Source organism: Sciurus carolinensis, chromosome 13 (assembly GCF_902686445.1).
Source record: "Sciurus carolinensis chromosome 13, mSciCar1.2, whole genome shotgun sequence".
NCBI classification, from domain to species: domain Eukaryota; kingdom Metazoa; phylum Chordata; class Mammalia; order Rodentia; family Sciuridae; genus Sciurus; species Sciurus carolinensis.
In genome coordinates, this window is record NC_062225.1 from 386,036 (window position 1) to 398,256 (window position 12,221).

General features: G+C 50.2%; 1 protein-coding gene across 2 annotated transcripts in view; it reads left to right on the plus strand.

Moving 5' to 3' along the window:
- Window positions 1–1,535: 1,535 nt before the first annotated feature.
- Chmp3 (charged multivesicular body protein 3) overlaps window positions 1,536–12,221 on the plus strand; it is a 39,826-nt gene continuing 29,140 nt past the window's right edge. The window contains exons 1-2 of one of the 2 annotated variants that reach the window (XM_047522070.1): window positions 1,536–1,728; window positions 10,757–10,817. In XM_047522070.1, the coding sequence (XP_047378026.1) occupies window positions 1,684–1,728; window positions 10,757–10,817 (106 nt within the window). In that variant the 5' untranslated portion in view covers window positions 1,536–1,683. The remainder of the gene's footprint in view (window positions 1,729–10,756; window positions 10,818–12,221) is intronic. The other variant, XM_047522069.1, reaches the window with a different exon arrangement.

Consider the following 12,221-nt stretch of genomic DNA (forward strand, 5'->3'; position numbering starts at 1 on the left):
TTGACTGACCTGAAATCCCTACAATTTATAGGTTTACATTCTCTACGGAAAGGTTTTGAAGAATTCACACTTAGAATTGTCTTGGGACCTTTTCCCTGAGGAAGTAAGAATGGAAGTTTTAAAGAACTTTACATTGATGTATGATTGTCATAAAGGTAACTGCAAATTCACCTAATTTGATGAATTTGAGTGTACATACCAGTGAAATCATCACCTCAATGAAGATATCCAAAACTCCTGCAAATTTTCCTTGTCTCTTTATAACCCTTCCTTCCCTTCCTGACCCACCCACTCCCCAGCAACCACCAATCTACTTTTTGTCACTACAGTTTGTATTTTCTGTCCTCATACCTAGTACATGCCTCCTTTTCTGGTGCTTTCACTTAGTATGATTATGGGATTCATCCATGCTGTTGGATGTAGCACATTTGCTCTTTTTTTTATCCCTGAGCAATATTCCACTGCACGGATCTATCACAACTGGTTCACCGACTGGCCTGTTGATGGACACGTGGATCATTTCCAGTTTGGGCCATTAGCAGGGCTCTTTTTAAGGGCATATACTCTTTCCTGTTGGCAAAGAGGTGCGGAATGGCTAGGTTACAGGAAGTGTATGTTCAGCATTTTAAGAAACTGCTTAAATGTTCTCAGAGTGGTTATGAAGGAGGGTCCAGTTGCTGACCTAACCCACTCCACCATTTTAAACTTTCCCCCTCTTCTGAGCGACTTTCTGCTTCAGCCACCGTGGACTCCGGGAACTACTGACTTAACTGGTCGACATCTTTATGACCAGGGACTGAAACCACCGCAAGCAACAGCACGCCTTGCAGAACGGAGCTCCAGTGCGGGCGACCCCGCCCGGAGGGCAGAGGCGTCTTCCCCGGGCGGGAGCAACCATCCCACCACCGACACACTCGCCCGCCATCCCTTGTGGCCTTCGCAGAGCTAGTCCCGAGGGAGCTGCGCAGGCGACTCCGCTGCCGGCTGGCGGCCCCCGGCGCGGCCTCTGCTCGCCTTTCCCACAGGCCTCCAGGTTCCTGGGGGCCCCGCTCTCCCGAGGCACGCGGGCCACAGCTCCTCTGCCGGGGGCAGGCGGGGTGGCTGGCCGGCGGGAGCCTTGCCCCAGCACTCGGCGTCGGTCCACGTCTGACGCCCCGGATCCCAGCGGAGGCAGGCGGGTGCGGCCCCTCCACGCCACGCCGCTGGTCCCCTTGGGGAACCCGGCGCCAGCGACCGCGCAGGGCAGCGCGGCAGGCCCAGGGGCAGGGCGGCGGGAGCAAGGCCCTCTCGCACCGCAAGCCACCGGCACTGGGAAGCGGTGGTCAGAACCCTCGTCTGGGCCGGGACGCGGACTTCCGGTACCCACGCAGGTTGTCGTCATCAATAGGATCACTGCACACACTTTCCCGGGCGCGCGCGTAGTGACGTCACCTCGCCCAAGGGCCGCGGGGACCGCTCTGCGCACGCGCGCTCCCCACTGCCCCGCCCTCCTCCGGGCGTGCGCACCACTCGTCACCGTCACGCCCGCCTTCGGGCGTGCTGCGCGTGCGCGCCATACAGCCGTCGCGCCCCGCTCGGGCGTCGGGATTCCTGTCCTCTCGGCGGCCCCGCCCAGGCGGCTGCCGGGACCTGCCCGGGCGAGGGGAACGGAAAGCCGGAAGGGGCAAGACGAGTTAGTTCGCCATGGGGCTGTTTGGGAAAACCCAGGAGAAGCCGCCCAAAGAGCTGGTGAGGCCCGCGGCGGCGACCCGCGAGTGGGCGGGCTCCGCGGGCTGGGGTCGGCCGCTGGGCGCTGCTGCCCGCGGGCCGTGCGCCGGCGCCCGGCTGCCCCTGCGCCGAGGGCCGCGGGAGGAGTGCGCGGCGGCCGCGGGGAGCACGGGCGGCGGCGTTCAGCGCTCCCCGCCGCGGGCCGGCGCCGCCGAGCCGCCCTCCCGCGCCCCTCGTGCGCTCCGCGAGCCTCCGGTCTGCCGAGCGCGCTCCGCGGCGCCGCGGGGCGGCCGAGCTCCGAGCGCCGTGTTCGGGGAGCGCCGCGTGCGACGCCCAGCCTCGGGCTTCGAACCAGTGTCGCGCGCCGGCCCTGCCTTTCCCTGCCGAGGTGACCTGCCGTCGTGCTCTCGGCGACAGTCGTGCGTGGGGCCGCCGTGCCAGCCGCGCGTGCACCGGAGGCCGGGTAAGCGGGACTGACCTGCCGTCGTGCTCTCGGCGGTGACAGACACCGCGTGGGGCCGCCGTGCAAGCCGTGCGTGCACCGGAGGCCGTGTAAGCGGGACTGACCTGCCGTCGTGCTCTCAGCGAAAGTCACCGCGTGGGGCCGCCGTGCAAGCCGTGCGTGCACCGGAGGTCGTGTAAGCGGGACTGAACTGCCGTCGTGCTCTCGGCGGTGACAGACACCGCGTGGGGCCGCCGTGCCAGCCGCGCGTGCACCGGAGGCCGTGTAAGCGGGACTGCACTGCCGTCGTGCTCTCGGCGGTGACAGACACCGCGTGGGGCCGCCGTGCCAGCCGCGCGTGCACCGGAGGCCGTGTAAGCGGGACTGACCTGCCGTCGTGCTCTCAGCGAAAGTCACCGCGTGGGGCCACCGTGCAAGCCGTGCGTGCACCGGAGGTCGTGTAAGCGGGACTGCACTGCCGTCGTGCTCTTGGCGGTGACAGACACCGCGTGGGGCTGCCGTGCCAGCCGCGCGTGCACCGGAGGCCGTGTAAGCGGGACTGACCTGCCGTCGTGCTCTCAGCGACAGTCACCGCGTGGGGCCACCGTGCAAGCCGTGCGTGCACCGGAGGTCGTGTAAGCGGGACTGCACTGCCGTCGTGCTCTCGGCGGTGACAGACACCGCGTGGGGCCGCCGTGCCAGCCGCGCGTGCACCGGAGGCCATGTAAGCGGGACGGGGGCGTCTCTGCAGACCCCCCATTTCAGTCTGTGAGGGGCAAAGCCTAGGCCAGGCCCGGAGTAAGAATCTCCCTGCCGTCAAAGCTGCACGGCCACAAGGGGGGTCTTAGGGTAAACCCGTCCTGGAAATGTGCCCGCATTGGGCTCTCAGTTTGTAACGTGCTGTTACAGTCTGTTTGACCAGGGAGCAGAATTGACGAGGTAAGGTCACTAATGTCTGGGGATGTGGCTCAGTTGGTAGAGTGCTTGCCCAAGCACAAGGCCCTGGGTTCAATCCCCAGCACAGCAAAAAAATGGATACGATATCTTTATTTTTTAAATTCATTTTTATTTGGTGCTAAGGATCAAACCCAGTGCTTCACACAGGCCAGGCAAGTGCTCTACCACTGAGCTACAACCCAGCCCCAAGGTCACTTATGAAGTAGAGAACTCTAGGCTGGGTGCAGTGATGCCAGCCCAAAGTTCCTGCTACTCAGGAGGCTGATGTAGAAGGATCCCTTGAGCTGGTAAGTCAGAGGCCAGCCTGGGCAACGTAGTGAGGACCCTGTCTCAAAAAACAGCATAAAGGATTTTAGGGTTTTCCATGATAGACAAGTCTGGGTGATGTAGAGCCGTGCTTCTCAAGCACTGTGAATCCTAACCACTAGGGATCTCATCAGAGTTCACGGTCTGACTCAGCAGGTCTAACTAGGTCCCCGGTGATGCTGATTTGAGTAGCAGGTCCGTAGCGTAGATGAAGGATCCGCCCTCCTGCACTACTGGCTGTACTGTACTGGACCAGGCATCATGTCAGGCACCCTGTAGGGACTGGCAACATTGTAAGGTAGGTACTGTTGTTATCCCCATTTTATTGGTGTAGGACTGAGGGACAGAGTAATTTACCCAAGGTCATACAGTTTGTAAATTTCAGAACCAGTGGTCATAGTCTCCTAAGTTTATTCTAAAACCTGCGCTAATAAATGTCATGAGTCCCGCTGCCTCCCAAAGGAGGATTGTAAAGATGAAATTAGCTGAAGAGCTTAACTCCTAGCCAGTAGCAGTCACTTCAAGAACAAGTTTGGCAGGGCATGGTAGCACACACCTGTAATCCCAGCCACTCGGCAGGCTGAGGCAGGAGGATCGTGAGTTCAAAGCCAGCCTCAGCAAGTTAGTGAGGCCCCGAGCAGCTTATCGAGACCCAGTCTCAAAATAAAACAAAGCGCTGGGGATGTGGCTCAATGGTTAGGCACTATTGGGTTCAATCCTTGGTACCAAAAAAAAAAGTGTAGAGTGGATACCACACATACAGTTGTAGGGAAGAGTTCAAAGGTTAAGAGTGGTCATGCCTAGGTCAGGGTGATCAGAAAGGACCTGACCCTGTACGGTCATTATCCAAGATTTTCTTCAAGTTCTTTCTTTGTACTCCAAAGTTTCCTTTCAGTTCTAATTAAATCTGGGGTTTGTGAACGTTTCCTAGCTTTAGGTTCAGTTACTGGCCAGCAGTAGGCTTTCATACTGTCTGACTTGTGACCAGAGTGCTTGTCCCCTACCCCGGTTATTTAGCTTTGGATTTGTGATTCAGGGAAGTGCCAATAGGCCTCTAGACCTACTGCCTTGCAGAGAGCCATATCTGAGTGAAGACACCCAGTGCTGGTTAAGAGGGAGGGAGAAAATCCTCACATTCATGAAAGAAGCTAAATCAAGGACATTTTAAAAATAGTATAGCTGGGCCTGGTAACACGCCTGTTACCCCAGTGACTCGGGAGGCTGAGGCAGGAGGATTGCAAGTTCGAGGCCAGCCTCAGCGTTTTAGTGGACTGTTTCAAAATAAAAAAGTATAAAAAGGACTGGGGTTGTAGCTTACCAGTGAAACGCCTCTGGGTTCGATCCCCACTACCGCCACCCCGTCCAAAAAAAAAAAAAAAAGAAAAAGAAGAATATGCTCACAGAGGGAAGAGGAGTTAGAAAGAGACAGAACCCAGCACGTTTCCTGATCTCAGCTGGACTCAAGAATCCTTGAGTTGGTATGGATTCATGTGTGCCTTCCCCAGGTCTTGTAACCTGTGGGTTGTGCTGACCCTGGGTGAGCAGGGCAGTGCGGCCATGCCACACTGAGGTTGTTGAGCATGGTATGGGCCACAGGGATGGGTCAGGTCAGGCCAGTAAGAGATAGTGTGTGCTGTAGGACACAGCTTCCAGCAGGTGCTGAATAAATGCTGAGTGACGCGTCAGGACAGGTTAGGTTACTCTAACGTCAAGTGGTCTAAAGGTGGCAGCGTTCCAAGGTGCACCAGGGGAGTATGAGCTGTGCTGGGAGCCTCTGCTCCGGACGTTTCCTGGCGAAGCCTGTTCTGTCTCCAGGGATCCAGGTACCCCCAGACCCAGCCTGCTGAGGGCGAGGTGCCTTCGTACCTTTAGAAACTTGTGGCAGTCTTGTGTGGGATGGGAGGCTGGAGGTACTGCTGGAAGGAGGTTCTTCTGTTGGACTTGAGGCTCTGCTGGCTCTCGTGCTGTCTTACTCAGTGACTTCACTGATTTTGGATAGGAGTGGTTCGCTTTTTAAATTGTTAACTTACTTCCATAGACTGAGTCCTGGGATGCTCTCCAATGAAAAGGATGTGAGGAGATGAAGAAGAGCAGAACTGCACCAGCTCACACACACCCACCTGAGACGCAGGGTGTTAGGTGCTTGTATTGAGGTGTAGTCGGCGCACCCTGGGCTGGGACTAGGGTGATGACAGCTCAGCTCCGGGTGCTGAGCTCTGCATACAGAGTTCCCTGGGGAAGCCGGCATCGCCGCAGTGCTCGGGTCGGTGAGCTGCAGTGTCAGGTCTGTGCCGTCTGGAACTGTCGGTGACTGTCTTGTGGGCAGTGCTGGTGGGGGTATTCCAGTGGAGCCAGCCTCCCCTACGAGGTGTCAGTGTGTGGACGTTGGTTAGAGGAAGCAGGAACACATTCTGGATGGTGGGAGAGGAAGTGCTGCTGGGGGCGTGCAGGGGTCGATAGGGTGGTGGTGAGGCCTGCGATAGCGGTGGGCAGAGGGCAGGCTGACCAAGACCTGTGCACCCTGCCTGCTAGGCGTGGGAGTGTGGATGTGAGGGAAGAGGGCGGGGTGGGCAGACAGGAGCCGCCCAGGGAGGAGATGGCAGTTCCTAACTACGGCTGGGTACGCAGAGGGCGGGTCTCAGGAGCGCTTCAGCTCCCTGGCAGTTTGCTGGTCTGCTGCATTGAGATGAGCATGCAGGCGGTTCTTAGGTTCAGTGTGACCCACCCCAGGGAGCCTGCAGAGCAATGCCTGCAGGTGTCAGGCGGGGAGTTCAGGAGAGCAGACTTGAGGGGCGGTGCAAGGAGAGAGGGAGCCCAAAAGCTCCGGGTCGGGCACACACAGGAGATCGGAGAAGAACCCTCGAGAAGAGACCAGAAGGATATTTGGGAGGAGATTTCTCTTACGTCCTGCCCCCAGCTAACTGTTGGCTTCTTGAGAGCAGGGCCATGAGCCTTCTTGCTGTGTGTGCGCCTGTTTTTACAAAGGTGCCAATTCCATTCCGTAGGCACCACATCACCTCCCGGAAGGCCCACTTCCTAATGCCATCACCTTGGGGCTGAGATCGTAGCAACCACTGTGAGTGTCTGATGAAGCCCGTGTGTCATGGCCCAGATTCAGATGCTCAGAGCATTTTGCTATTTGACATACTTTTGACTGGAGCATTTCAGGTATGTTGCAGATAGCATAATACCTTGCTCTGCAACATTTCAGATTACATCTCTAGGAAATATGGAAATTCCATAAACCTGATAGAAATTTCTTAATATGATTCAGTTTCTAGTTCATATTTAAATTTTCTCAAATGTTCCCAATATTTTTTTTTACAATCTTTTCAATATAGGAACCAGTGAAAGATCATGCTTTGTATTTGATTTCATTTAATAATCCCTTGCTTTTTGCTTATGGCATTTTAAAAATGAAGACTTTTTGGTAAGAGTAGACATCGTCCTATCAATCCCTCGTTCTGGATTGATCTGTCTTGTGCTTAGCTCTTTTCTCTGTCCCCTGCATTTCCTGTGGGGTTCAGGTTGGACAGTCTTAGTAGGAGTGCCTCCTGAGGGGTGCCTGTTCCCCAGGGGGCATGAGGTGTCTGGTTCTTATTGCTAACTTGCTGATAACTTTGCTCATCATGGCAGCTGGGTCTCTGTTACCTTTGTCCTTTTGCTGCTGTTCCCCCTATTTCTCCTCTGTGGAAGGCTGTGGATTTGGGTTGAGCACCTGCATTGGACCCTACAGACTATACCTGTGTAGTTTAATCATGGTAGCTGAGCTTCGGGAGGGTGCAGGAAGCCCTGGAGCTGGTTAAGTGTGTAAGCTGTAAATGACTGAATGGTCAGCTGACCTCCAGCTCCTTGACTTGTTTATGACTCCTCTCCATTTATCTGTCAATGCCATCTGATCACATTACTGGTCGGAGTTCTCAGAACTTGCTCTGGTTCTGGAAGCTGCCCGATCACCTTAGTATTTGTTTTGCTTTGCTCCAATCAGTGCAACTAAATGTTAATTGATTTAAGTAATTTTCCTTCTGACACTGCTAGAAAGTATAATCTGAGAGGTGACACTTTGGTGCCATATGATTGCATGATTCCTCATTAACCTTTCATTTACATACTTAGCTTCTGTTGGTGTCCCTTTCTTAAATCTACTGGTGTTTTAAGTATTTTCTGAATGGAGATTTTTCTGTTTTTTTCCTCATTTGTCCACATGAGTCTTCGGTCAAGACCTGCCCCTCAGTGGCTAGAGCTGTTTGGTTACCAGGACATGGAGCCTCTACTGCAAGGCAGGACAAGTGCTTAGTTGCTTTTCCTGTGCTTACCGATCTTTAGAACAAGGAACTGGTGTGATAACCTGCAGTGTGTCAGACGCATCTCTCTGCCCAGCCCTCCTTGCAGGCACCATCTGGACTCACGGAGTTTTCTACATTAGTCACAGTCACTGTTGATCATTCTGTTTGATGCTTAATATTGATGAATTGGTTGGTGGAGTTATTTCCAGCCAGTTCCTCTCTGTCTAACATGCCAGTTAATCCTTGAGTGCTTCCTTGCTTTCTGGTGTTACACATCTTGGTGTGATTTTGTATGTTCCTGCCTGGGACCTGGAATCAGCCACTTCTTCAGAGAGCACTGGTCTCTTAGTTAGCGGCAGTGCTATTCAGAAACCAAAATTTGGCTGCTCACAATGTTTCTTGCTATTGGAATGTCCCCACTTCTCGGCCTTCCAGTGGACCAGAACTAGCAGCTGTAGTAAAAAAATCATAAGCATCTCACTGGGCGTGGTGGCACACCTGTAACCCCAGCAGCTTGGGAGGCTGAGGCAGGAGGATCGGGTTCAAAATCTGTCTCAGCAAAAGTGAGGTGCTGAGCAACTCAGTCAGACCCTGTTTCTAAATAAAATACAAAATAGGGCTGGGTATGTGGCTCAGTGTTGAGTGCCCCTGAGTTCAGTTTCTGGTGTCCACCCTGCCCCCGCCACCCCCCCCCAAAAAAAATCATAAGCATCTTTTGAGTGCAGTGGCACACACCTGTAATCTCAGCAACTTAGCAAGACTCTAAGCAGCCTAAGGAGACTCTGTCTCACAATAACAAATAAAAGGGCTGAGTGGTAGAATGCTTGCCTAGCATGTGTTGAGGTTCTAGGTTCAATCCCCAGTACTTGGGGGGTGGAGAGTTAACAAACAGAAGGACTGAGGATGTGACCCAGGGCTTACCTGCCCTTGGGTTCGATCCCAAAAACAAACAAAAAATGAAAAAGTTGAGAAAATGTGTTCTTTACATAAGTTGGATCTTATCAAAATTAAAAAGTGTTCGTATAGGAAAGGACATTACCAAGGAAAAGAGCCTACAGAATGAAGATATTTGCATCATCATGTATCTGAGAAGGGTCTGCTGTCCATATATAAAGAACTCATACAACTTGACAACAAAAAGACAGCCAGCTACCTCGTGCTCAGCAGATTGCCTACAGTAAACAAATTGGAAACGAATAAGTATGGGTGGACGTGGAGACATACCTTGTACATTGATGATGGAAATGTAAAATGGTGACGCCATTTCTGACACGTCCTTAGAAACATAGAATTGTCTGTGTTAGTACGGAATTGTCATCTGACCCAGCAGTGGCACTACTAGGTATGTACATGAAAGAATCGAAAACAGGTACTCAAGCTAATACCAGAACGTAAACGTTCACAGCAGCACTGTTCACAGTAGACAAAGTGGAAACAGAAGTCTGTCAGTAGATGAGTGGAGGAATGAATTTGTTATACAGATAAAACAGAAGAATACTGAGCCATAACAAGGACAGGAGTGCTCACCTGTGCCGCAGCGGGGGACAGGCCACGGGAACAAGCCAAGAGAGAAAACCGGGAGCCCGAGCCACGCGAGTTCTGTGTGAAGCCTTCAGAACAAGCAGTTCCATAGACACAAATAAGTGGTTGCCAGGGAATTGGGGAGGAGAGCAGAGGAGCAGATCAAGGTGCCGTGTCACAGACCTGCCTGGAGAGAGCTGGTAGTGCGCACCATCGGGAGTGTGCTGAATGCCCCTGAACTGTACTCTGTAAAGTGCTCAATTGTGTTGAGAGTTGTACTTCAAAAAATGTACATAAACCTAGCCCAGTTAAACATTTTTAAAAATTGTAGGACCATACAGCTTTAAGTGCCTAAATATTTCTTTGAGTGCAGGTATTATTATTGTTACAGAATTGTTATTGTTACTATTTTACACAACTTGTTGAATAATCAAACATTAAAAGTAAAATTTAGCTGAGCATTTTGTCACGTGCTTGTAATTCCAGCAACTCAAGCTGAGGCAGGAGGACTGCAAGTCCAAGGCCAGCCTGGGCAACTTGGTGAGACCCTGTCTCAGAATAAAAAATAAAAAGGGCTGGGGGATTGCTCAGTGGTTAAGCAGCCTGGGTTCTGTCTCCAGTATGAATGAGTGAATGAATAGAGGCAGACATATATTGGAAATACATGTTTAGTTCATGTCTCCATAGATGAGATGCCTTTTGTTACAGGGTTCAACATCATTTCTTTTCCTGGTTGGTTGGTTTTCTTGTTGATGTTGGGTTCTTTTTTTTTAAGACCAAATTTTGAGAAATCCTTTGACATAAGTAAGGACTTTGTTACTGTATTGTCACTGGTTCTTTGCTTCTTCTGAGTCAGGTGCGAGAAAGCACCCTGTGACAATATAAAACTTAACTTTTAACCATTAATTGGCTGACAATTTAGGTTTTCCTGTATTTTTTTTTTAAGTGAAGAATTGGAAAACAGTTAACTTGCGTAAGAATTTGGTAATCGTTAGTTATTTTCTACTTCCTCAAAACTTGCAGCAGTGTTTCCAGTGGACTCTGTGTTTAGTGCTTCTGAGGTTTTTACCTGACCAGGAAATGTACCATGGCAATAGGGTGTGGGTTAGGGGAGTGTCCTCTGTAAAGCAGGAAATCATTGTTAAAGAGGAGGAGAGGCAGGCCAGATTCTCGGGCACAGGCAGAGTGGTTTTTGAAACATTTGTATATGGAAAATGACAGTCTTAATTAAGCCCCTGAAACTGTCTTTATCTCTTCACTGTGGACCTCTGGGGGTGCCTGCAGGTACTGTCTCCCTCTGAGGTTGGTATGAAGTGCTTTTTCCTGCTTGCCTCCCGCTCAGAACCTGGGATAGCTTGCAACTCCTATGCACTGTGGATAAAAAGAGTGAGGTGAGGGGATTTGACCCTCAAGGTCTTCTTTTGAAAATGACTTTATTTTTGTGTTTGGAATAAGTAGAATTAATACAACATTCTTTAAAATTACTTACACTGAGTGTTGACCTTCTTAACAATTCCTTATCTAAATTTTTTTCCAGGTCAATGAGTGGTCATTGAAGATAAGAAAGGAAATGAGAGTTGTTGACAGGCAAATAAGAGGTAAATTCTTCTTATGTTTCTATTTTACCCCTTCTTTGCATATTTTTGCTTTAGTTCATAAAAACAAACTGCAAGTATAGGACAGTTTATTTCCATATTAAGTATAGATGTCCTAATTATTTTGCTAATTTTGTAATCAGTATAAAAATATAATTAGCAGCCATCAAGAATACAGATAATAATAAATGCTGGAGAGGATGTGGGGAGATGAACACTTTCATACCGTTGGTGGAACTGTACATTCGTACAGCTACTATGGAAATCAGTATGGAGGTCCTCAAAAGACTAGGCATGGAATCACCACGTGACCCAGCTGTACCACACTTTGTCGTTTATCCTGAAGAGTTAAACTCATCACACTGCAGTGATACATGCATGCCCAAGTTCATAGCATCACAGTTCACAATAACCAAACTATGGAACCAGCCTAGGTGACCATTAATAGATGAATGGATAAAAAAAAGTTGTCATATATACACAGTGGACTTTTAGTAAGCCAAGCGCAGAAAGTCAAGAGTGTGTGTATTCTCCTATGTGGAAGCTAGAGAGGAAAAAGGAAAAAAAAAAAGATTGAGAGAGGGTGGTATCTCAAGAAAATATAAGGGAGACCAGGGAGAGGGAGGAGGGAAGAAATGGGAGGCAGAGGGAATAAAATTGACCAAATTAAATTATTATATCATGTGTATGTAAAAATATGTAACAGTGAATCCCATGTTATGTTTAATTATAATGAGCCAATAAAACTTTTTTAAAAAACTATCAAACCTTTTATGTCTTTTGTAGAATTCAAATTGAATGCATTGAAACATAAGTAAGGAATGCAATTCTATTATTGCTGCTCTGTATATCTTAGCAGGACTTTAAATTGAGGACATTATAATTTTAAATTTGAGTACTGCTTGAAATTAAGGTGATTTGCAAAGGGATGGTTATGGTTAAGTTTAACACTTAAAATTTTTACAGTGTTAAAATGGAAGAATTAATGCCCTGGTGGTACCATAGTATCACTATTTAAAATTTTTAAAAATCAGAGATGGAGACTCTTCCTAAATGTGATAGAGTTTTGAACTTGGACTTGTGTTCCCTCTTAGATGAGAGTTTGAACAAAGCAAGCCAGAAAAACTGGACAAAAGGAAGCAGACTGTTTTCACCACTGGACAGCTGAAAGTACAGGATGTGACCACTGGAAAATGGGGACAGGGGAGGGAAAGCCCTAATAGCCCAGGCTTCTGCCCGGAGATACTTTCTGGGTTTGGCATGCAGTAGGGATTCTGAGAAGAGCACGGTGTCTCACTGAGTTGCGGACTCGGAGATCATGCGCAGGGAGGCTGGAATTTGTGGTGCAGAGTGTCAGACAAGAGGGCAGTACCCAGAGGAGGGGAGCTCCACTGTGTTTGCTGAATA